General features: G+C 55.9%; 3 protein-coding genes across 6 annotated transcripts in view; 1 reads left to right on the top strand and 2 right to left on the bottom strand.

The window, feature by feature from the left end:
- AXIN1 (axin 1) overlaps positions 1-15,655 on the top strand; it is a 92,983-nt gene extending 77,328 nt beyond the window's left edge. For 2 of the 3 annotated variants that reach the window (XM_028134156.2, XM_028134153.2), the window contains exons 6-11: positions 6,401-6,930; positions 7,550-7,720; positions 9,675-9,920; positions 11,879-11,986; positions 13,690-13,857; positions 14,765-15,655. In XM_028134156.2, the coding sequence (XP_027989957.2) occupies positions 6,401-6,930; positions 7,550-7,720; positions 9,675-9,920; positions 11,879-11,986; positions 13,690-13,857; positions 14,765-14,891 (1,350 nt within the window). In that variant the 3' untranslated portion in view covers positions 14,892-15,655. The remainder of the gene's footprint in view (positions 1-6,400; positions 6,931-7,549; positions 7,721-9,674; positions 9,921-11,878; positions 11,987-13,689; positions 13,858-14,764) is intronic. The other variant, XM_008157666.3, reaches the window with a different exon arrangement.
- Positions 15,656-16,065: 410 nt separating this feature from the next.
- On the bottom strand, positions 16,066-19,190 carry PDIA2 (protein disulfide isomerase family A member 2). Its single transcript, XM_008157667.3, has 11 exons — positions 18,992-19,190; positions 18,174-18,380; positions 17,969-18,102; positions 17,752-17,889; positions 17,565-17,681; positions 17,348-17,473; positions 17,081-17,278; positions 16,867-16,987; positions 16,605-16,786; positions 16,235-16,345; positions 16,066-16,110 (listed from the first exon to the last, which is right to left on the bottom strand). The coding sequence occupies exons 1-11, from the start codon at positions 19,188-19,190 to the stop codon at positions 16,066-16,068; spliced, it is 1,578 nt and encodes a 525-aa protein (XP_008155889.1).
- Positions 19,191-19,367: 177 nt separating this feature from the next.
- ARHGDIG (Rho GDP dissociation inhibitor gamma) lies at positions 19,368-21,748 on the bottom strand. 2 transcript variants are annotated; one of them, XM_008157669.3, is made up of 6 exons: positions 21,673-21,748; positions 20,415-20,594; positions 20,252-20,335; positions 19,992-20,068; positions 19,846-19,909; positions 19,368-19,762 (listed from the first exon to the last, which is right to left on the bottom strand). In XM_008157669.3, the coding sequence occupies exons 1-6, from the start codon at positions 21,743-21,745 to the stop codon at positions 19,563-19,565; spliced, it is 678 nt and encodes a 225-aa protein (XP_008155891.1). In that variant the 5' UTR covers positions 21,746-21,748; the 3' UTR covers positions 19,368-19,562. The 2 variants fall into 2 exon arrangements, with proteins under 2 accessions (XP_008155891.1, XP_054570189.1); XM_054714214.1 differs by having other exon boundaries at positions 20,415-20,582.
- Between the last annotated feature and the right edge of the window lie 1,581 nt (positions 21,749-23,329).

Below are 23,329 nucleotides of genomic sequence, written 5' to 3'. Positions count from 1 at the left end.
ACAGCTCAACTCAGAGAGATTTGGCACAGGACATGTCCAAAGTGCAGACTAACCAGCCTCTCCTTTCACCCCAGGACCAGTTTCCTTCCTGCTGTCCTTCTCTTGGTGCCCCAGGCTCATTCCCCTCTACCAGGGCCCTCCATGCCAGACAACTAACCCTAGGCGTGAGCACACGTGCTTTGCTGGCCACGTCCCCCTCACCCACAGGCCCCCTTGGCATGTGGAGCTGAAATTTCCCTTGAGTGCTGGTGGACGGAGGCCCCTCAAGCACCTCTGGGTCCTAGGCCACATGCATCTGTGCAGAGCAGAGCAGGCATGTGGCAGGAAGGGCCCGCAGCTCCCACCTGTCACCTCAGAGCACAGAATGGCTTTAGGTTTGGATGTAGGCTTCTGTTTATCTTTTTCTTTTTTTTAATAAATCTTTATTGTTCAGATTATTACAATTGTTTCTCCTTTCCCCCCCCATATCTCCACTCCTCCCAGTTCCCACCCTTCCCTCTGCCCTTACCTCCCCCCCTCGCTATCCTTATCCATAGATGTATGATATTGTCCAGTCTCTTCCCGTACCCCCCACACAGACACCCCCTTCCCCTGAGAATTATCAATCCACTCCCATTCTATGCCCCTGATTCTATTATGTTCATCAGTCTATTCTGTTCTTCAGATTTTTAATTCACTTGACTTTTAGATTCACTTGTTGATAGGTATGTATTTGTTGTTCATAATTTTTATCTTTACTTTTTTCTTCTTTTTCCTCCTTTTAAATAATACCTTTCAGCATTTCATGTAATACTGGTTTGGTGGTGATTAATTCCTTTAGCTTTTTCTTATCTGTGAAGCTCTTTATCTGCCCTTCAATTCTGAATGATAACTTTGCTGGGTAGAGTAGTCTTGGTTGTAGGTTCTTGCTATTCATCACTTTGAATATTTCTTGCCATTCCTGTCTGGCCTGTATAGTTTCTGTTGAGAAATCAGCTGATAATCGTATGGGTGTTCCCTTGTAAGTAACTAACTGTTTTTCTCTTGCTGCTTGTAAGATTCTCTCTTTGTCTTTTACCCTTGGCATTTTAATTATGATGTGTCTTGGTGTGGTCCTCTTTGGATTCCTTTTGTTTGGGGTTCTGTGCGCTTCCTGGAGTTGTAAGTCTATTTCTTTTACCAGGTGGGGGAAGTTTTCGGTCATTATTTCTTCAAATAGGTTTTCAGCGTCTTGCTCTCTCTCTTCTTTTGGTACCCCAAAAATTCGGATGCTGGTACGCTTGAAGTTGTCCCAGAGGCTTCTTACACTATCTTCTACTTTCTGAATTCTCTTCTCTTCTTGCTTTTCTGGAGGCGTGTCCTTTGCCTCTTTGTATTCCAAATCTTTGACTTGATTCTTGTGTTCCTCTAGTCTGCTGCTGGGTCTTTGTATATTTTTTATTTCAGTCAGTGTATGTTTCATTTCTAGTTGGACCTTTTTCATATCCTCGAGGGTCTCATTAAATTTACCGGCTTTTTCCATGAAATTCTTGAAAAACCTTATAACCGTGATTTTGAACTCTATGTCCAGTCGTTTGTTCTCCTCCATTTCTTTTGTTTGGGATCTGTTTCCTTGCCTCCTCATTTTCATTTTTGCTGCTTCCCTGAGTTGGTAGGGTAGCTTTGTGTACTATTGTGTCCTATTGGTTCAACGGGTCAGCCTCACAGTTACCTGAGGTGGACGCTCTTGGTGCACCCCTTTTTAGACTGTGTGTACAGCCTTGTTGTAGTTAAGTCTTGATTGTTGTTGGTGTCACTGGGAGGAATTGACCTCCAGGCCAATTGGCTGTGAGGACCCGCTGTGTCTATAAAGGAAGAATTGCTGTGCTGGAGACACATTTATGGGCCGGACTTGTTGCAGTAGGGCTTTGGCGCTCACTGAGTCTGCCTCTTGAATGTGTCCCTTATGAGAGTGGTTGAAATCTGGTGTCGTCTCACACCGACCACTAGATGCCCTCGTTTCTGGATCTCCAAAGGGGTGCAGGTCAGCTACTGTCTGAGGCCACTCAGCAGGAGTTACAGCAAAAACTGCAGTTTTCTCCTCTTTGCTTGAGTGGTTTTGGAGCAGTCTGACTGGAGCTGCAGTTTATTTGGTTAAGCTGCCACAGGGCAGGCCATTTATATGCAAAAGCTGCTATTTGGAGCCTGGGCGGGTTTGTAGAATGTGCGGGGCGGGTCTCAGGGCGAGGTGGGGTCTCAGGGCATCACTAGGCTAGGGCGTGGCAAACAGCAATGGCTGCTAGTCTGCCTTTTCTGCCTTTCCTGTTTCCAAGTCCCTATGTCCCGTGCTCCAGCGCAGTAAACATTGATTGCTGGGCGCACCTCTGCAAGAAAGTCACTCTCACTTTCCGACACGATGGCCGAGAGTCCAGCTTCTCCCTGTAGGTGTCTGGGTCCCCCACGTGTCCCCAGAAACTGGATTTCAGAGTGATCGGGAGCTTATCTCCCTTCAGGTTGGGAAAAAAGCCACGCCTCCCGTCGCCCGCCACCAGCCCTATTCACGCGCCTCCGTACCTCAGCCCTTCCGCGTTTGTTCTTTCTTTTTCCTTCTTAGTTGTAAATCTACCACTCAGCCAGCTTTCCTGTGGTTCTGGGTGGTAGACGCTTTGTCTTTTAGTTGTATTTTTGAAATTGTTGTGCATGGTGGCAGTTTAGTTGTTTAACTTTGCCGCCATCTTGGTTCCTCTCGGCTTCTGTTTATCTTGTCTACTGACCTGCAGCCTCACTTGATGAAGTGTTGAATGCTAAGAATTTTGTAATATTTGTAATTCATTTGCTTAAATACTGTTCTGCCCATAACTACTGAAGAGATACCTTGCATTTGTTGTCCTGGGTGTCATTCTACAAATTCATTTCCATACACATTCATGGGTGTCAGTGCTGGGACATCAGTAACAAGCGTGCCCCTGGAGTGAGGCCTTCCCTGTGTCCCTTGTACTTCCTAGCTGTTGAACTTTATTCACTGAACCCAGTCCCTCCTGAATGCCCTGAGCTTCCATGTCACTGGTAGACAGGCTTTTGCTTGTCTCTCATCATGTAGGAATTACCTGCTGGAGGTTAATGGTCACCACCAAGTAAGTGATTGTCTTCCATTCTTTTCTCAATACTTTATGCTCAATACTTGAAACTCAAAAATGTGATGTTTCTTGAAGGAATTATTTCACTACCCGATCACCTAATATTCCTATTTAAAATACAGTACATGAGCCCTCCTCAGACCCCATCAGAACCCCTCAGGAGGGGTTTACTCTCTCTCTTTACATGTCCCCAGATGAGTTCTGTGCGCCTGAAGCTGGAGACACTGCCATAAGGGTAGACATGGGGCAGAGCAGAGGGTCACAGCTGACGATTCCTTTCCTGCCCACCGCCCCCCCGCCCCGCCCCTGGCACTGCACATAGGGAATCCTGCTGGCTGTGCCTTGCAGCTATGATCCTGGGTTCCAGAGCTTCTTTACATGATGCTCAGCTTCCAGCCGAAGGGCATGGCTCCTCCCATCTTTCCCCACATCAAGTCATCAGGTAGTTTTCAAATAGCATATTAGAACCTGAGATTCATTTTCTGATATGAACGTGGTACCAGGAAGGCAAACCTGAGAGTAAGATAAATAGCCAGACAGTGGTGACTTCCAGGAAGGAATTTGCATGGAAGTATGTTTAAGCGCTCATGCACATGCACAAGTAAATTTTTCTCACCAGCATCCTTTCCTCCTCCCCTCATGGTGATTGGGTGACCCTCACTCTGGCAGAGCAGGTGCCAGCTGTCCTCCCCACAGTTCCCACATTCAGTGATCTGTCCAAGGTCCCTCAGCAGGGCACCCGCCATGCTGGCTTCTTGTGTGAGGGCAAGGGTGAGACTTCTTTGACCTAGAGCTGTGGTCGGCAAACTGCGGCTCGCGAGCCACATGCGGCTCTTTGGCCCCTTGAATGTGGCTCTTCCACAAAATACCACAGCCTGGGCGTGTCTATTTTGAAGAAGTGGCGTTAGAATAAGTTTAAGTTTAAAATTTTTGGCTCTCAAAAGAAATTTCAGTCGTTGTACTGTTGCTATTTGGCTCTGTTGACTAATGAGTTTACCGACCACTGGACTAGAGGGAGAGGCTCTCAGGAGCCAGTCAGAGACAGGCCGTCTAGTGGGAGCCGGGGACACTGAGTGTGCACTTACTGAGGCCAGCTCTTAGTGTCCATCAGAGCCTTATTGAGTAGTTGAAGGAATAGGTAGGAGCGTAGTTTCAGCATTTTAATAGCCTTCTCTGAACAAATAAATGCAGGGAACAGAGTCACCATGAAGTATGGAATATTTTAGAAGGAGCTAAATCCCAATTTGCATGTTGTGGCAAAGCTGGTGTCTTCATTTGTGTAGCACAGTGTTTCAATGGGCATCAGCTCTCTTTGTGTGAGGGACCCCTGAACATGTCATAGTTAACAACTCTTAAAACAAATGTGCTCATTAAATAATGTATGTAATGTTTCTTAAATGGAGTCTAAGAAAGGAAGAATTCACCACCTTTTTACTATAGAATTGAGTTAGTATAATTGTTCTGTCAAGTTTTTAGTTTGGCTTAGTGGCTGTGTGTGCTTGTGTCCTCAGCAGGTGAACGTTTTGGGCAAGACATTGTGAAGGCAGCTGTGGCTGTGGGTATTCTGTGTGTTTTTCTGATGTCTGACTCAGATGTTTTTTTCTCTGTGGGGTCCCTGGCAGGTGCAAGGCGGCTGTGTCTGGACCCACCACCAGCTCTCAGGACAGGGGTTGGACCCAGCTGCCAACACCCAGTGGTGTTCTTTAACAGAAATGTTCAAATGAACAGCCTTTTGTATGTCTCCATTGTCAGTTTAGGAGCTAATCGGCAGGCACATGGCCTCAAGCTCAGGTGGGCTTACTACATGCAGTGGCCTACAGTGGCCTTCAGAAGTGGGTGCACGGACTCTAGGTCATGTGCTCCGCCCGAAGCTGCTCCAGCAAGTTTGCTCCCACAGGTGTCCCTTAGTCCTCGGTTGTGGCACACTGCCCAGCAGCTGTCAGTGCAGTCTCTGTTATCATGTGCAGTTTGTAATCTAAATAAATCATGCTATAAATAATAGTCCTTTTTTTAAAAGGGATAACTACACAATTTTTAAATAACTTGTACTATAAAATTTTGAAAAGATAAGCAAAGAAGAAAATGAAAACTATTAGCTGAACAGTTAGGTAAATCTGTAACATTTCCAAACTGTAAAATTCAATCTTACATATGCAGAACTACTAAGAAAAAATGGATCTCAGCTGAAGGTTTACACCCCCTCACCTCTCAGGAATTCGGAGGTTTCCTCTTGCTTGCTGCTGCTTTAGGGGATAAATGGCTTTAATACTTTCAGTGCCCTGGGAAGACCCCCAGTAGAAAGTCTCCTGGTCCCTTAGCCCTGCACAGCAAAGGGATTGGGATGGGGACACGGGATGGGAGTCCAGGGGTCCAAGTCTCTGCTGAGGTGGCTCCAAGCTGTGTCCAGTGGGGGGGAGGGGGAGTGTGCATTCACCCTCCATCTATTAGGTCCCTTCTCTTGTACTTTGTCCTCTGCAGTGCCACTCTACCCTGAGCCTGTTCTAATGACATTTAGATACTTTTGCATTAGTGTGAAATTTTGTGGTAAGCTTTTGGAGATCTTTTTATATTAAAGTACAGGTTTAGCTTAGTTCCACTTTCTTTTCAATTATTACCAAATTTACTGAACATTATTCTGGTTTGGACAATTTAATAAAATGAGAAAATAAATATGTATTTTTTGAAATTAAGGTGATAAAATGCTTCTGCTACAGTAATGGTTATATTAACTTCTAGAGAATTGAATAAAATTCAGTTAATGTGAAAATTTATCAAGAAACACATAAGATAAAAAACAAGAGCTCTTCTGTAAAAAGGCCTTTGAAAATATGGCAATATAAATTAAGGAATAGGAAAATTTCACTGAAAGAGAACAAAAATCTTTATTGAGAAGCATAAAAGAAAACAACCAGTGCGGAGGTTGCTCTGTGGTCTGAGCCGGCAGTGGTGTTGTGTTCCCTGAATCATTGGGGTGCGGCAGTCGCATGCCCTTGCACACTTGTGGGTGAGCATAGCTCTGTGTCATCCTGTCTGCGCCCGTCCTGCAGCATAGCCTGCTGAGAGCCTGGCCGAGTTTGTTCAGGAATCAGCAGGGACAGAAACGTCGCTTGGAAGTCCGGCACTTCCCTTGGCCCTGCCTCATCCTGGGCTCAGGGCTCCTGACCCCCAGGACTCGGCACTGACAGGCTTTGTGGTTTTGGTATATATTTTTTTTTTGGTTGTTTGTTATTTGTTTATTTCCCAAAGTGTGAGGTTTCCTTGGTGCAGTAGGTGCTGAGAGATGACATGTGACCTTGTCTCTACAGGAGGAAGAAGGGGAGGATGGCGATGTGTCCTCTGCCCCCCCAGGGGCCAGTCATAAGCTGCCTTTGGCCCCAGCCTGGCACAACTTCCCACCCCGCTACACGGACGTAGGCTGCACAGGGCTGCGGGATGCACATGAGGAGAACCCCGAGAGCATCCTGGACGAGCATGTGCAGCGGGTCATGAGGACTCCAGGCTGCCAGTCGCCCGGGCCTGGCCACCGCTCCCCTGACAGTGGACACATGCCCAAGATGTCAGGAGTGCTGGGGGGCACAACTCTGGGGCACAGTAAGCACGTGCCCAAATTGGGGGCAAAGCTAGAGGCGGCTGGCCTGCATCTTCATAGGCACAGCCACCACCACAGCCACCACGGTGTGGCCAGGCCCAAGGAGCAGGCTGAGGCCGAGGCCATCCGCCGGGTCCAGAGCAGCTTTGCATGGGGCCCGGAGCTGCACAGTCACACAGTCAAGACCCGAAACCACTTGGAGAGTGTGGGCACCACCCCCAATGCCAACGACAGCCTGGCCTACAGGTGAGTGTCTGGGGTGGCCAGAGCCATGCTTTGAGGTTGGGGCTGTGGATTCTGTCCTTGGGCTTGTGTCCATTGCCTTCCCAGGGAGAAAGGGATCACAATGAGAGACTGTGGCTCCTGTGGATTCTGTTCTGATTTTCTAGACAAGAATTCTCCTTTAGAAGTCTTTAAACCAAGGTCAGCTGCAGAGACTGCAGGTGTGTCATGGCCAAGAGCTCAGGTGTCAGGTAGAGATAGGCACCAGGTTCTGCCTGGGACGTTGGTCCAGCCAGGGCTCCAGCTGTGAAGTGTGGTTAGATAAAGATCCATTTTAGAGCGAGGTGTCTGGATGAGGAGGCGTGGCCGGGCCCTGGATGTCTCCACCAGGCAGGTGACCTGGCCTGGGAGGACACAGGCAAGTGCTACATCTGATCTTTGGCTCCAGCTCTCCCAGCCAATGCTGCCTTCCTTCACTTCTTGCCATGGAGTCGCCTGAAACAAACCCCAGTAACCCCACAGAGCTGGGGCAGAGGCTGTGAGAACACGCCACTTTGTTGAGGCCTCCATGTTCAGGGAGCCATACAGGGTTAAGCAGAGGTAAGTAAAGTCAGTGGGTGACTCCCAGGTCTTGCTTTTGCAGTGGGAAGGCGGGCACAACCTCCAAAAGAAATGCCAAGAAGGCTGAGTCAGGGAAGAGTGCCAGTACTGAGGTGCCAGGCCCTTCAGAGGACGCAGAGAAGAACCAGAAGATCATGCAGTGGATCATTGAGGGGGAGAAGGAGATCAGCAGGCACCGGAAGGCTGGCCACGGGTAAGCAGCAACTTGTGTCCTGGGGGTGTGGGCACAGGCATGCAAACTGGCTGGCGACCCTCTAGAGCTGCTTTACCAGTGTCCAGAGTGGCATAGCCCCACCTGCCGTCTTACTGCAAACCATGTACAATGGAAGCAGTTATTCAAAGGCATCTGGTTCAAGCTCTCACAACATAAACTCGTTGACGCCTGCCCTGCATGGACCTGTGATGGGGTGGGGTCCTGGATGCAGCTTCAGTGTCCTGGGCAGGAGTGCTCACTGGTGAGGTCAGTCTGAAGTCACCATGCCTCTCGCTGCTGTCGCACACTGAGGAGCATAGCTGCTTTCACAAGTGACACCTCCACATGAGAATGACCTAAGGCATCGGGGAAGTGAGGCATGTACCTGACCTTTACTTCAGCTGGAGCTTCAGCAGAAGCCTTCTGTTTATACCTGATCATACCCTCAGCAGTGGGTGGGAGAAGGTTCTTGTTTAGTGTGCATCCCTCTGAGCTCTAGATTACCCCACGGGGCTAGTCCATCCTAAGGTGGACAGGGCTGGCTTAGGATGGGACTAGGCCAGAGGTGGGTGACACCCAGGGGCCCTGGGCCTGGGGCTGGTGGCATCTGTCCTTCAGTGGGTGGGCCATCCCCTCCTTCCTCACTCTCAGATTTCCCTGACCCTCAGCATTCTTTGGCCATGGTTAGGGAGGACTGAATATATGTGTGAGGCAGGTGAGCCTGACCTTGAGAATGAGCCCCCCCACCAGTGTCCAGACCTCGTTACAGCCACAAAGCCTGTCCTAGTGAGGGGGCCTCTCCAGGAGCCCCTCTCCTGCTCTGGTTGGAGTGGGTTCAATTCCCAGCTTCTCTGAATTTCTCCCTTATGGGTTTATAGAAGGAATGGGTCTGTCCCGGCCAGTCCTCCCACCCCAAAAGAAGGATTTCTGTGGCTGAAGAGTTAAGAGGTACATCTAGAAATAGCCTCCCAGGTTCCAGAGGCTCCTGCCATCAGTCCCATGGGCTGTTTTAAATTATGGCCTTCAGTGTCCCCACCAGGCCCTCTCTGGCCTCCCAGGAGTTCTTACATAAGGCAGGTGGGCTGGGGGCATGGGTGGCAAGGAAAGGAAGGGGTGGGATATGGGAAGTGAGGGGTGGGGAGTTAAAAGGGTTGAGAAGATGGGGGTGTAGGAGGTTGGGAAGTGGGGAGCGGGAAGGGGGGCAGAAGTCTCCCTGTGGCTAGCCTTGGGTTTTTTAGGAGGAGGAGCCCACCTCCCCGGGGTATCTTTCATTGGGCAGTTCTAGTGTCATGAGAGCATTGGGGCAGCCCACTTCAAGGGGGCCGTCTTGGGTTCCCTCATCTTTGCTCCTGGAGATTCCCCCTTTCGAGCTGTAGCTGCAAGAAGCTGATGTTTTCACTGGAATCCCATCCCGTGGTGGAGTGATGGCGTGTTGCACGGGAGTAAAGCACATTCTCCATGTTAAACAACAGAGAAAGGCATGATACCACATCGAGAGGAAAATTATGTTTAGAATTATGCCAAGTGTGTTCAGTGTTTTTTAATGGGGAAGGAAATAGATCAATATTCTGAGTGGCTTTTTCTAAATTATGGATTATTAATATATTTTTTTCTTTGACTTTACTGCATATTTCAGGTTTTTCACAAAGAACATTAAATACCAAAACCTTTTTTATAGAAAGTCTTTGTATAGGATTGATTTATATATTCAATAAAGCTGTTAAAAATGAGTTACAAAAAAAGAAGTGTGCAAGAAAGGAATGTTTGTGTCATGTAGTTTAGGAGGAAATTGCTTCACCTGGCTTCCAATGGCCAGTATCACAGGGCATTCCTGGCCCAGGCATCCAGGGATCAGTGCTAAGCTCAGCCTATGCTGCTGGCTCCTGCCCAGCTCCAGATGCCTGTCTAGGGCCCGAAGTTTCACGTTCTGCCCCATCTGTTCTCGCTCTCAAAGGTCTTCTGGGGCGAAGAAGCAGCAGATTCATGAGAGCTCCAGGCCCTTGTCCATTGAGCGTCCTGGGGCTGTGCACCCTTGGGTCAGCGCTCAGCTTCGGAACTCTGTCCAGCCCTCTCATCTCTTCATTCAAGACCCCACAATGCCACCCAACCCGGCCCCCAACCCCCTGACCCAGCTGGAGGAGGCCCGCAGGCGTCTGGAGGAAGAAGAGAAGAGAGCCAGCAAGTTGCCCTCAAAGCAGAGGTACAGGGCCATCGAGGAGAGCAGGGCTTGAACCTTCCAGGGTCCCTCCAGGTGCTGTGGCTATGCTTTGGGGTGGAGCTCCCTGAGGCCTGAGGTCCATACATAGAGCCACACTGGGTGCCCACCAGCAGTACTGGGTTTTTCCTTCCAATTTCTTCCACACGGCCCTGCTGGAGGCAGATGGTCATTGCACTGTCCTGGGGAGGAGAGGATGTCTGTCTCCTGATCACGCCTCCTGTGCTCTGAGCTTGCACTCACCCTGGGTCTTTATGGGAGGCTGTGGGGTCCCCTTAGTGGCATGGAACTGCTGGAGGTCACACAGGTCACCACTGGTTGCTGTGCATGCTCAGCTCAGGGGTGTTGGTCCCAGTGGGTCCTGGCTGCCTCTATTCAGGAGCCTTAACCCATGCCATTTGCAGGTAGAGTAGTAAACAGTGCTAAAATATGTGCCAGTATAAATCTCTTCTGGAGAGACCCCAGGCCCCACAGCTACTCCTCACTGTTCCCTCTCTGGCTTTCAGGGGGCAGAGTGGCTCAGCCTGCTGCCTCTATGGCCTTAGGGCAGGCCCTGTTCTCTTTTCGGGGGAAGAAGGGGACTACCCCTTTTGAGTGACAGATCTCTCCAGGCAGGAGTGTGGCTTCCCTGACCCTTTCAGCTGGGCCTTGAGGTCACTTTTCACAGACATGCTGGTTCATTGGAAACTGTAGGCGATGATGGTTCCTGAGGTGCCTGGACTCTGTAGTTTTCACCAGGGCCTGGCATCACGGCCACTGTTTCCTCAGATGTTACTGGTTCCCCTTGCCCACTCTTCAGTCATTCGGTTCCTGACTCTGCCTCCCATGGGCCTCACTGTGGGGGGCTATGCTGCTCTGGGGAAGCTGGTGTCAGGTGCAAACTCCCTAGCATCCACCTCATCAGGCACAGGTGGAAGCCTGAAGGTGTCCCCGGGTGGTTGAAGGTGAATGTTTTTTACAGCCAACTTTTTTACTCTGTGATCTTGTTCAGTCAGTATGGAGCCAGCTGGCTCTGTGCAGACCCCTGACCTGGAGGCATACAGGGCAACAGAGGGCAGCCTAGGGAGAGGCTGGGGCGGGAGGGCTGGAATTCCTCCTGTTGCCGGGGCTTCTTGGGACATCATTTCTGCTGCGATCTCCAGGAGGCAGGGCTCTCATTCCCTCTTTTCACCAGCACCTAGCCAGCTCATCATAACACCATGGTCTTTCTGTAGCCAGTGGAGCCATTCTGTGACTTGTGTTTTGGGGGGTGAGCTGCCTGTGGGGTTTCAGCCGGTGGCTCTGGCATCTCCACGTGTCGTCGGTCCAGGGCATGTGAGCCTTTTGTAAATGGCCACAGAGCAGAGGTCTGGATGTGACAGTGGGGTTCTAGGCCTCCCTGAGCTCCTCGTGGGGTGACTCCCACCCAGATCAGTCAGAGCAGAAATTACTGTTAGGGTTGCACAGCGCATGCCCAGGGTGGATGGCCACTTGGAGAGGAGCTGCTGGCCAGTGAGACCCAGAACAGGACTCTGGCTGCTTCGGATGGAGCAGTGACCATGCTTCAGGACCCAGGCCCATGTCAGAGGGCCAAGTGGGAAGAGGTGTGCCCTCAGGGAAGAGGCTAGAGGCAGGTCTTCTCAGTGTGGATGAAATGACAGGATCCTAGCACCTCAGATGAGGGGTTCCCCAAAGTATATTCCAGGGAGCCCAAAGGCTCTGACCACAAATGAAGAATGTGGGAAACCTGAATGATGAAGGCAGCATCTGTTTCTTGCCTGATCCTGACCACTTCACCACCCAAGAAGGGGTTTGCCCGACTCACACAGCGGAAGCCTTGCGTGGTGGTAATGGAACCTCTTGGGGAGCACGTGCTCCGCCTGCTGTCTGTCACCCTTTTGTCACCGCGAGTGTAGAGGCCCTGCCCCAGGCCTATGTGGCTCACTGACGCGGTTGTTCCCTAGGTATGTGCAGGAGGTCATCCAGCGGGGGCGCTCTTGCGTCAGGCCGGTGTGCACGCCCGTGCTGAGCGTGGTGCCAGCAGTGTCCGACACGGAGCTCTCCGAGACAGAGTACGTGCGTCCCCGGCGGGTCCTCTTGTACTGCTCGTCCAGCCTGTGCTGTGGGCCAGGGGCTGTGGAGCAGCAGCTGTTTCCCAGGGCGGGAGCCCGGGCACTGCACTGGAAGAGCTGGGGCTGCAAGCTGTTCACAGGCCTTTCCTTCCTGTCTGTCAAACGGGACACTGACCATCCACGTGGTGACAAATGACCAAGAGGAGGTCCCATATGTCACCCAGCCAGGACTCAGGACTTAGGGTCAGGGCTGCACCCATGGTTCCTCTGACACGCTGCCGACTGAAAGCATCAGCACCTGTAATGCATGTCCAGGTGCTGTGTGCACAGCGAGCCTGGGTGCATTCTCACGTGGGACGTATCTGCTCCCTAGGTATGCGTAGAGTAGGGTGGGCGCTAGGGAGCTGCAGGCCACATGCAGGTAATGCTGGCCGCCCATCCCTGCACTTCTGCTCAAGATAGAGCAAAAGGAAGTCCTCCACCAGAGTCCTCCCCAAGCTTACCCCAGACAACGCCAGCCAGCTCTGATCGTCCCCACCAGGTTACTCCTCAGGGGTGGCCCCTGGAGGAGCAGGAACTGTCTCCTGTCTGTAGAGAATGGGCCCACACAAACCCCGAGGCAGGCTCCCAGGACAGGCTGGCTTTGAGGTTTCAGGACTATGGGAAGGAAAGCAGGCGCCATGGAGTGTGGCTCGAGGGGTGGACAACCACACAGATTGACTCCATGGTGAGTGCCCAGGAGCACCAGGGAGGGGAGGGTCCTCATGGAGAGAAGAGCCCACTGTGAGTTAAGGTGGCCTTCCTGATATGACGCTGGTTCAGGAAGCTTCTTACCACGTCCAGCTGGCAAGAGCCAAGGACTGCCCATGTGTACCTGGGCAACTCCAGAGCAGTCACAAGGACGAGGGGTTCTGGGGGGCAGAGAAAGTGCTACCTGTCCCAAACACAGAATGGCGGCTCAGGACCCATCAGGGTGAGGGCCCTACCCCAGCGTGAGTAGGAGATGTTGGTGGCCTCACACCCCTCTCTGGAAATCTGGCTGGCTGCTGCCTCTGGTCTTTGGACAAGCTCTCTGCTGTGGGGCAGGTCCATTTCAAGACCCAACGCAATTGTTTGTCCAATTCCTGGCCTTCAGGTGTTGTTTATTTGGGAGCAGTAGGCTTTATCTGGGGTACAAGCTGTGTAGTCCAGCCCAGAGGCAGGGGCTACATTGGTTCTAGTGGCCTGGCCACCTTAAGAAGCAGGAGAAGGATCTACTGTGGGCTCCAGCCCTGAGAAGCCTGCTGGCCCATTTTCATATGGTCGGTGTCAGGGGTGCTGCCCATTAGCCAGTCCAGCCACAGTGAGGCCAGGAGCTTCCCATGGGTGGAGGAGAGCAGCAAGTGAGCTGAGGCACTGTGGAGATGTGGGGCAGGCAGGAAGCGGGGAGATGAACTGGCGTCCACGCTGTGTCTGTGCATAGGGTTGGCGCAGGATTGGAACCCTGGTTTGAGAGACCATTCAGGGCGAGGGCCCCTGGGGGCTGGATGCAACTGAATGGGTGGGGTGAATATTGGGGCCTCTGGATGCATGACGTTTCTGAGTGTGTTGCAGCTCACTCCTGCAGGCCTTGCCCCGTCGTTTCCTGGGGAGCCTGGGGCCTGTCGGGGAGATGACCTGTGGGACTCTGAGCTCAGCAGTAACCACTGTGTTTCTGCCTCCAGGACGAAACCACAGAAGAAGGCAGGAGGTGGGGGTGCCCAGTTGTGTGACAGCATCGTTGTGGCCTACTACTTCTGTGGAGAACCTATCCCCTACCGGACCCTGGTGAGGGGCCGTGCAGTCACCCTGGGTCAGTTCAAGGAGCTGCTGACCAAGAAAGGCAACTACAGGTGAGAGTTCAGGGCTGGGGTCTGTGGTAAAGAGGTCCCTGTCCAGGAGAGTGCTGTGCTGGGTGCCCCATTCCCACCCTGTTCTTATCCCATCTAGTCCTTGTTCCCCTCTTACCTGCTTAACCAACCCTGAGCTGTTGGCGGGAGCACCTTGACGTGTGAGGTGTTGATGGCCTCAAGGCTCCCAGCCCCAACTCCCAGCCTTAGGTGACTGAGGCCTCCAGGTCAACCGAGGGGTCTGGACAGTCCTTGCCTTAAAAGTGGGGAAGCAGGCCCAGACACAGTGGTCTGTCTGTCCCCACGTTAGTCTGACCTGGGTGGGCCTTTCTCCAGCCTTCTGACTCAACCCATTTTCACTGGATACAGAATCCAGGACCCCCATTCCCAGGGTTTGCCGTGGGCCGCTCTGCCCTGCCAGCCTGAGATAGCCCCTGAAGGCTCCTGAGTGAGCACTGCAGGAGGAAGGGCCACATGGGGTCAGCCCACTGCAGCCTGGGGTGGGTGGTTTCCTCTGTCCACTGAGTGGTGAGAAAGTGCTCCTTGGAGGTAGAGGGTGTGGCCACTAGAGGAGGCCCAAGCTCCACTGGCCTCTGCTTGGGCCTTAGTGGGGGCACATCACCCTGATGGAGATGGAGATGACAGGCTCAGCCCTTAGGAAACAGAAACCCCAAACCTGCCTATGTCTCCCCCATAGCATCCTAGAAGCCAGGGCAGAGGACCCCCCAAGTGGTCACTGTACTATTCACTGTCAACTCTTTGGCAAGTGGGCATCAGGCAGAACCAGCTCGCGTGCCCTGCATGATGTGTTTGGAATGTGGCCACCAAGTGCTGTGCATGTGTGGACCATGGGGGCGTGGGCAGGAGAGGAGTGGACAGGCCCTCATCTCCTCTCACCCCCGTCCCCCAGATACTACTTCAAGAAAGTGAGTGACGAATTTGACTGTGGAGTGGTGTTTGAAGAGGTTCGGGAAGATGAGGCCATCTTGCCTGTCTTTGAGGAGAAGATCATCGGCAAAGTGGAGAAGGTGGACTGACCCGCAGGCCAGGCCTCTGCACCAGGCGGGGCCCTCATCAGGTGGGGCGGGGATGGCCACACTGAGAGCAGGAAAGGCTGTGCCATGTCAGGTGCTCTCATGTGTATGCAAGCATGCGGCTTCTCGTGTGAGGCCAGGGACTGCCTGCCTCATAGCCACCCACCTCTTTGGTCCATCTGTGTCCAGGTGAGCGGGGGTCCCGCTGAGTGGTCCCACAGGTGTCTGTCCTGCTGCCGACAAGGAGGGGCCCCGTCCACTCCTCCACAGCACTACTATGAGAGTCCGCCCACGCAAGCAGGGAGCAGCCCCTGTGAGGCCGCCTTGCTGACCCTCCCCAGCGGATCCCCGCTGCTAACCACGGGCCAGCCCCCTGGCGCCTCCCCCAGGGCTCTGCTTCTCCCTCCAGAAATTGCCCACCATGCCCTACTCTGGTCAGGGCCAACTCAGGCCCGGGGTTCAGGGGGCTATTAGGGGTCTCTAAATTGTACATGTCACCGAGTGCCTTCAACACAGCTTGTCTCTTGCCTGCCACTATGTGGATCCGGCGACGGGGCACCTCAGTGCTCCCTCTCCACCCTCAGTTTCCACAGCGCCGGCTCAGCGGGTCCCGGGCTCTTCCTTTGTGAGGGCCCATGTAAATATGTACATTTCTCAGGCTAGGGCTAGCGGGGGCTGCCCCGAGCCCATTTTTCATGCGCTGACTTGTACAATGATCTTTTAAAGGTACTTGGATAATAATGAAATAAAACCAGTTTTGAACCATCCCTGGCTATAAAGTGCACGGATCTTCTGTCGGTGGGGTCTGGTGAGTGGGTGCGCCATCCTCAGCCCAGTTTCCAGCACATGTGACCCGTCCCCTCTAGCCAGACCTGGTTATGCGCAGCCCATATCAGGCCTCAGCAACAAGGTCACACTGGCATCCAAGGGTCTTGGGAGTAGGGTGTCTTGAGGAGCCAAGATGGCAGCAACACCATGTGGGGATCTAGAAGCATACCCTGGGGGCAAGGGCTAGGCCCCATCCAATATGGAACCCCAGGAGGCTGAGATCTGGCCAAAGCCAAATGGGGGCCAGCCATGCTCAGGAACCACACACAGTCCAGGGCCGAAACTCTTTATTCAATGCCCACAATTTCCCAGGCACCGAGGAGATGGCTCCCCTGCACTGATGGGGTGGCTACAGCTCCTCCTTGAGATCCACGGTGGAGTTGGCTATTGTATCCTGGAAAGGGTCACAGAGGCCCAGCTGGAAGTTGTGCCCTTAGCCCAACCTTGCCCAGTCAGTCCCATAGCCACCCACCCGAGGGCATGCCCGAGGCCTGGAACCTTGGGATAGAGGCACTCACCGGGAAGGCAGCCGAGGCCTCCTCAGGGGGCTCCTCTTCGGGTAGCTTGCCCCCGTTGTCCAGGAACTTGGAGAAGGTCTCCAGGTCTCTGGCACTTTTGTATTCAATCACCTGAGGAGGGACAGGAGGGTTTGGAGGATACACCATGTCCTGCCCAGACCACACCCAGTCTAGACTCCACTGGCTAAGGCCCACCCTACCAAGACCCTTTCCTGCCCCCAGGCCACACCCTATACTAGCTAGGCCTTGCACTCTTAAGACCACACTCCATCCCAGAGCGCATCTACTAAGGCCACACCCTTTAAGGCCTTGTCCCATCTCCATCTAAGGACTCAGACATCAGACCAAGGAAGATGGGGTCCTGCCTCACCTTCCGACCCTGTCCTGCTGGGAAATACTTGAGGGTGGGAAAGCCATGCACAGCAAAAGCTTCCAGTTCATTGGCCGTGGCATCTAGCTCGGCAATGATGATGTCTTCGTGGTCCCTGTACTTTTCGGCCAGTGCCTCCCAGGTTGGTGCCATCTCCTTGCAGTGGGTACACCATGGGGCATCTAGGATAGGGGGATGTTGGCACAGCCAGCAGGACCCCATACTGCCCACCTATCCACTGTCTACTGCCCTCCACACTCACAGAACTTGATGAACACATTCTTGGTTTCGTCAAAAGCCACCTGCTCGAAATTCTTGCCCACAAGAGTCTTGACAGGATGCTGGTCCCAGTCAGGGGGGACCTCTTGACTCAGAAGATAGGGCTGGGGGGAACCGGGCCAGGCGCTTTGTTGGGGATCTCTCCTGAGAGCTGCTGCTCCCACCCCCACACCCTAGGTGGGCCATCCAGCACAGACCTTGACCTTGCCGCTGAGGACTGAGTGGCAGAAGGTGGTGACCCAGGCTGCAGTGACCGGCCCCCTGTCAGCAGGCATGTACTTCTTGGTGGTCTCCATGTTAATGAAGCGCAGGGTGGGGGCCTCCTCTGCCCTGAGCCCGAAGTACTGTAGCACGTGGTTGTTGTTGGCACTCACGTCCACTACCACGAACAGCACCTGCCAACAGGGAGTATGCACTGGGCACTGGCCTCCCCACCGCCCGCCCCCAGCCCATCCAGCCAGTACCTGCCCCCGGAATGGGGGAGCTGCCTCCCTGAAGCCTGCCAGCAGCTCCTGGTGCGGGGCCAGTGTCTGGTTGATGAACAGCAGCAAATGGTTGAGGATCCTGGCCGCAAAGATCTTGGGGGACGTCTGCAGGAGTAAGCAGGGCTCATGGGAGCTGGCTCCGTGGTCACCCTCCCACTCCGCCCAATGCCCATTCCTTACCTGCAGCCCAACTCACCTGGCTGTTGAACTCCGTGACCAGGTGCATGCTGTGTGTGAGGAGGAAGCGGGACAGATCACCCTGGTCCAGGCCCAGCTCCTCATCCACCGGGAAGTCTGCCCGCCCCTCGTCAAACTGGACAACACCAGGTGGGTCAGTAGGAGCCATAGTCCGGTCCCTAACCCCCGCCTTGGCCCAGACCCACCTTCTTGAAAAGGACCACGGTGTCCTTGGTGAGGCCAAACTTCTGAAAAAGCTGCGGACGGTCAGTAAGGCCAAAGGTCATGTCCAGAGCATCCTGGGCCAGAGCCAGGAAGGTTGCCACGTCTTCATCCTGCAGGTCCTAAGGGGTCCACGTCTGTGAGGCCATCTGAGGCCACAGGCCCTGCTCCCAAGGCCTGGCCCCTGTGCCACTAGCTCACCTGGAAGAAGCCGATGACCACTATGTCCTGGGCATCTATCAATGCTTGGGCACCCTCTTCATCTTCCAGGCGTGTGGTGCTGGACCCCACCCGCCGCCTCAGCCACTCAGCAATGCCCGCGGCTTCCCGGGGGCCTGTGGAGAGTCCCATCAGCCTGGGCCCAGCCCCTGGCCCACACCACCACACTCATGCCTGCCCCCTGTACCAGTATACTCCTCCGGGCTCGTGCGGTTCCCGTTTCGGAAGAACTTGAGCGTGGGGTACTCGGTCACAGCAAACTCCTTGGTCAGCTCTGGCTCTGAAGGCCCATCCACCTTGGCCAGCCTGGTTTTGGCTGACTCTGCTGCCAGCAGGGCAGCTGCCTTGATGTACTCAGGGGCCAGCGCCTTGCAGTGCCCACACCACGGGGCATCTGGGAGACAGGGCCATGAGTGTCCCTGGCCTCCATGCCCCTGGTCGCAGCCCCTGCTCCCGCCCGGCCAGAGCTGGCAGACTTGGGATTGGTCAGCTCCAGCATGGAGCATGTCCTGTATACCTCCCTCCTGAGCTCAGCCACCTAAACCCAAGCACCAGAGGCCGGACCACTCAAGGCTCCCAGATGAGGAGTGCAGTGGCCAGCACCTTCCAGGCAGTGAGTTGGAGAAGAATCCTCCGTTGCTGCTCCCTAAGGCCGTGCTCCCTGCCATATGCCGCTGACCGTGAGGCCTGCCAGCTCAGTGGCTTTTACGTGTGTAAAGGGTTGTAAGAAAGCCACGGAAGAATACGCAAGGTGTGAGTTTTATCTGGCTCTTCACAGTCTAACTGAGGGTCTCCCTTATACCTGTGCCTCCCCTCCCACCTGTTCAAACTGGACCCCCAGACCAGCTCAGCCCCAAGGCTCTGCCTCAGGTGCCCTCTGATGGAGCCAAGTGCCCATCGGGGAAGCCCTGCGAGTGCATAAGCCCCGGAGTCCACGCGGTAGGGGGTTGAGCACACTGGGTGACACCTGCGGGTCCCCCAGCCCTGCTGACCCTGTGCACTCACAAAACTCCACCAGCAAGGCAGGGTGCTCCTGCAGGGCCAGGCCCAGGGTGCGGTGGCTCAGCACCAAGATCCCATCCTCCTCAGGCACCTCCTCCTTCCCGGGCTCCTCCAAGGGACCCCCTGGCTCCGGCCCCTGGCCCCGCAGGCTCCAGGCCCCGAGCAGCAGCAGCAGCAGCACAGACGGGAGCTGGCTGTCCATGGCAGTGCCGGGGCCGATGGGGCGGGGGCAGATAAGGGGGCCGGGGGCCAAGCAGCAGTTGCCACGTGTCACCCAGTCCTGGTCGCAGGAAAGATAAGGCCACAAGGCTCCCCCCACCCCCGGGGGAGGGGAAGCAGACAGAGGCAACATTGGGCACTGAGACAGGGTGAAGTTTAATAGGGCTATTCAGGGCACAGCGCCAGGCCCGGGAGGGGGTGTCCCGAGACAGGGCAGAGGGCATGAGGGGTCTGGTCACTGACCGAGGGGGCTGGAGAATGCTTGGGGGTCCCTGTGCAGTGACTGACAGAGGCAGAGGGAACAAGGACCCCGAGTGGGGAGACAGCTTCCGGGGCAGGGCAGGGGGGTGGGTGCTCAGCTCTTCCAGTCTTGGCAGATGTGGAGGCCCCACTCCCAGGAAAGGTGGTCTGCCCTGTCGTCATCAGTGAAGAAGGATGTGACCACGTAGGCGCCCCTCACCAGGGCGCCTCGCGGCGCCTCCTCCACCGGAGTTACAAACTCATACTCCTGGGCTCTTGGGCCATAACTGCCCACCATGTACACAGCCTTGTCCACTGGGGGAGGAGGAGGGCATCAGGGGCTGCCCTCTGCCCACTGGCCCCCGCCCCCAGCCTCCAGGCCCTCACACGGCCCTCACCTCGCAGGCCCCTGCGGTAGGTGTGATGCAGACACTTGAGGCCACTGACAATTTCCTTATTGACCTGAGGGACAAAGAGTGTTACGTGGTCCCTCTGGGAAGCTGATCCTGTGGGTGGCTGGCATCGCCCATGACAGCTGCCTCACCTTAAAGGTGATCTTCACTCGGTAATCAACACCCTCCTTCAGGACGAACACCTGATTCTTCAGTGCAGCCAGCTCCCCTGTGAGGGAAAGTGCAGCTAAGGAACAGACTCCTTCGATGGCTGAGACCCTGCCCCAGGAGCCCCCTAGGGGGGCAGTATCTGTGACGTCTACGTGATGGGTCTGAGGACTAGGGTTTGGGCACAGGCTTCTAAGGGGTCTCTACCCCAAAGATCAGTCCGTGGTTTGCAGCAGGAGCTTACCGGTGAGGTCCATGGTCATGGGCCCGGGAGCCTGCTCAGACATCAGAGTCAGCCTGGTCACCTGCACGTTGGGCAGGCTCGGGTCTGAGGAGAAATTGGAAGTCTGCTGGATGCACCCCCCAACCCCCACCCCGCCCCGCTCACACCCATGGCCCGAGCATACCCACGGCCGGCAGCAGGGGACCCAGAAGCACCCGCTTGTACTTGGCCAGGCTCTCATCGTCGGGGTCCAGCTGCTGGATCTCTAGGAGGCTCTTCCTCCCCGGGGCCCGGTACCCTGGCACAGCCTCGTCCAGCACCTCATCTGGCGGCAGCTGCCCCGCTTCCTTTTCTGTCAGAAGGACTGGGGTCAGGGAGGTGAGTGAGCAACTGCTGCCAGCTACCCTGGCATTCACTTGTCAGACGGGAGCCCCATCGATCAGGTGGACCTCCCCCTGCCCAGAGACACTGAAGAGGAAGCCAGTAGGGGCTCAGGGAGGGAGGGAGTGTGGGATTAGGGAAGGAGGTGTGAGCTCCCAGAGGGAGGTGCGTGGGGGCTCCAGAAGAGGGGTGGGCTCTGGGGGTGGACAAAGGCTCACAAGAGCCAAGTAACGTTCCTGGAGGCATCAGCTGCCTTCTCCTGGCCCAGCCATTCATCTAGGGACTCTGAGGCCAAAGGTGGGGGCAATGAAGACCCCAAATGGGGGACAGCTCCAAGGACTAGGGGCCCCACCATTGAGTGGTGACCTCCAAGGTCTTTCCTGGAGCAGAGGCTCTGCCCTCATAGTCCTCTGAGTCCCCCCGTGCTCTGAGGCCTCTTCCCATATTCCCACAATGCTCTCTGAAGCCTCTGGCCCGCCCCTGTCAACCTGCTCAGGCAGAGACTGGGGTCTCTGAGGGCCTTCCCACAGTCCTAGGAGTTCCTTCCACAGTGTTCCTGTGGGGGATGGGGAGGGGGCTCTCTCTAAACCCTGGAGCTTATGTGTGGGGCCACCTCCCAGTGTCTCCTAGAGCCCCTTCCTGCTGGGCTGGCGCAGGGGTCTCTCCAAGCCCTTCCCATAGTGTCTTGGGACAGGGTTTGTCTGAGTCCCTGCACACTGCGCTCCTGTCTTCTCAGGAATCGCCACGCACCCTGAAGGAGCCCCAGCCCCACCCAAGGGAGTAGGATCTGAGGAGGGGGTTCCCAGGGGGAGAGGGTCCCTCTGTCACCCAGGCTCCACAAGCAGACCCGCCCACTCTTGGCTCTTTTCCCGAGTGTTTAGCCTGAAGGAAGCCCCCCACCCCCGCCAGAGCGCTGCCAGGAGGACCACATCACAAGGTCCCCACGCGAGCCCCCAAAGTTTCCACGGGGGAGGGGCCGGTCCCCACCCCAGACTAAAACCGGCCCCCGCCAGAGCCCCCCCGCCCACGTGGCCGCCCTGGCCCCTACCGGGCTGGCTCACCTCGAGCGCACAGCGCCAGCCGGAGCAGTTCCAACAGCTGCGCCCCCAGCTCGCACGCGTCCAGGCCCAGCATGGTGGCCCGCGGCCCGGCCCGGCCCCGCCGAGGAGCCGCCGAGGAGCCGCCGCCCGGCTTGGCGCTCAGCCCCGGCGCGACTGCGGTGAGCTCATCCCGGCCGGGAGCGCCCCCCGCGCCCAGCGCCGCGCCCGCGCCGCGCGCCCCCAGCCGCTCCGCGGACCCCGCGCAGCCCCGCAGAGACGCGCGTGTCGCCCGCACCGCGCAGGCACCCGGTCGTCCCTGCCTCCGACCCACCGGAACCCCGCACAGCTGCCGCGGACGCTGCCGCGGTCACGGTCCCAGCGGCCCACCCGACTGCACCCTGCTCTGGCCACCAGGGCTGCCTTACTCCCAGGCGCCCGCCGGAGTCGGGGGCTCTCCGGGGAAGCCCTCAGGGCGGGGCCGGTGGGGGGCTGGGGCGCCCAGTGGAGCAGGTGCGTCCCCCTCCCCATGTCCCCAGGCTCCCATTACCAGTAAGCAGTGCAGGCCGCACCTGGGGCCCAACAGCCCCTCCCCCCTCCCCATCCTCGGAGCTTGTGTCTAGGCAGAGGGGACTCCCAGCACCGCCTGGCCTCGGGGCGGGGCGGGGGGGGGGGGGGGGGGAGCTGTGTGTGTCTGCACAGCCGCCTGGCCCTGCACCCCAGAGGTTACAGTCATCAGCACAGAGCAACCAGAGCACACAAGCATGGGGCTGGGGTCCCCACCCGCACAGCCATTTCTCAGTGTTTATTCACCGGCCTGTGTGGGTGGTGGGGGTGGGTTGGGGGTCTCTATGCTCTGGGGACCCAGAAGGTTCTGAAGACCCCTCCTTGTCCTCGGGGAGAAGAGGACATTGAAACAAAACAGAACCGGGTGGTGGAGTGTTGAGAGGCGGGGGCAGAGAAGGGGCTTCTGGTCTTGACACCTAAGCAAACCCTGGGGTGAGTCACGGGAGTCAGCCTGGGGGGACAGGGGTACAGGGATAAGCTGGACTTCAGGCTGGGACCGCTGGACCAAAGGCCTAGGTCTGAGTGGAGCAGGAGGAGGTGGAACAGCCTGAGGCCCCTTCTTTCTAGGCCCCCTCTGCCCACTCCTATTTCTGAGGACACCCAGGGATTGGACCCAGTCTTGCCCAAGGAGCCCCTTTGTGAGCAGGAGGCCTGCAGGCCCTGGGGGCTAGGGGGCACTTGGGCTGGGGAGGGACTGTTCCCCTCCAAGCCCCACCTGCCCCCAGTCTTTCCAAGGCAGGATTCCCCCCTCCCCCAGCCCCCCTGCTGGGGCCCAGGTCCTTCTGGGCCCCACTCCTGCTGCCTTTTCTCTGGGATAGGCGGGGTCAGTCTGGGAAGCTACATGTCCCCAGGTGAGGGGCAGCTCTGGCCTCTGGTGGCCTTCTCAGGAGGTGTCCACTCATTCAGAGAGGACTGTCAGGTCCAGCCTGACCTCACTGTGTGGGTGGGGCTGGGTGGGAGTTCACTGGGATCTAAGGCAGGATGGTAACCTGGCTGGGGTAGCAGCTCCCTCCAGTCCCCCTACCCCAGCTCCTGCCGGACCTGTCCTCACCAGCCGTGGAAATGGATTCAGATCACATGTGGAAGGCTGCTGGCCAAAGGCTCACCCCATCCT

This window comes from Eptesicus fuscus, chromosome 4 (genome assembly GCF_027574615.1).
Source record: "Eptesicus fuscus isolate TK198812 chromosome 4, DD_ASM_mEF_20220401, whole genome shotgun sequence".
Classification (NCBI taxonomy): domain Eukaryota; kingdom Metazoa; phylum Chordata; class Mammalia; order Chiroptera; family Vespertilionidae; genus Eptesicus; species Eptesicus fuscus.
The sequence above is the reverse complement of the archived record's forward strand: the minus strand, read 5'-3'. Positions and strand labels throughout refer to the sequence as shown.

Bases quoted from the DNA above. Each gene is read 5' to 3' on its own strand.
- PDIA2 (XM_008157667.3), bottom strand. From the start codon at position 19,190: ATGGACAGCCAGCTCCCGTCTGTGCTGCTGCTGCTGCTGCTCGGGGCC. The intron at 17,682-17,751 runs GTGGGTCTGGGC...GGTGTTGTCCAG, and splicing joins CCGTGGTCCTTTTCAAGAAG to TTTGACGAGGGGCGGGCAGA. The intron at 16,346-16,604 runs GTGAGGCAGGAC...GTCCCTCCTCAG, and splicing joins CAGCAGGACAGGGTCGGAAG to GTGATTGAATACAAAAGTGC.
- ARHGDIG (XM_008157669.3), bottom strand. From the start codon at position 21,745: ATGCTGGGCCTGGACGCGTGCGAGCTGGGGGCGCAGCTGTTGGAACTG. The intron at 20,336-20,414 runs GTATGCTCGGGC...ATTTCTCCTCAG, and splicing joins TCCCCTGCTGCCGGCCGTGG to ACCCGAGCCTGCCCAACGTG. The intron at 19,763-19,845 runs GTGAGGGCCGTG...CTCCTCCCCCAG, and splicing joins CTACCGCAGGGGCCTGCGAG to TGGACAAGGCTGTGTACATG.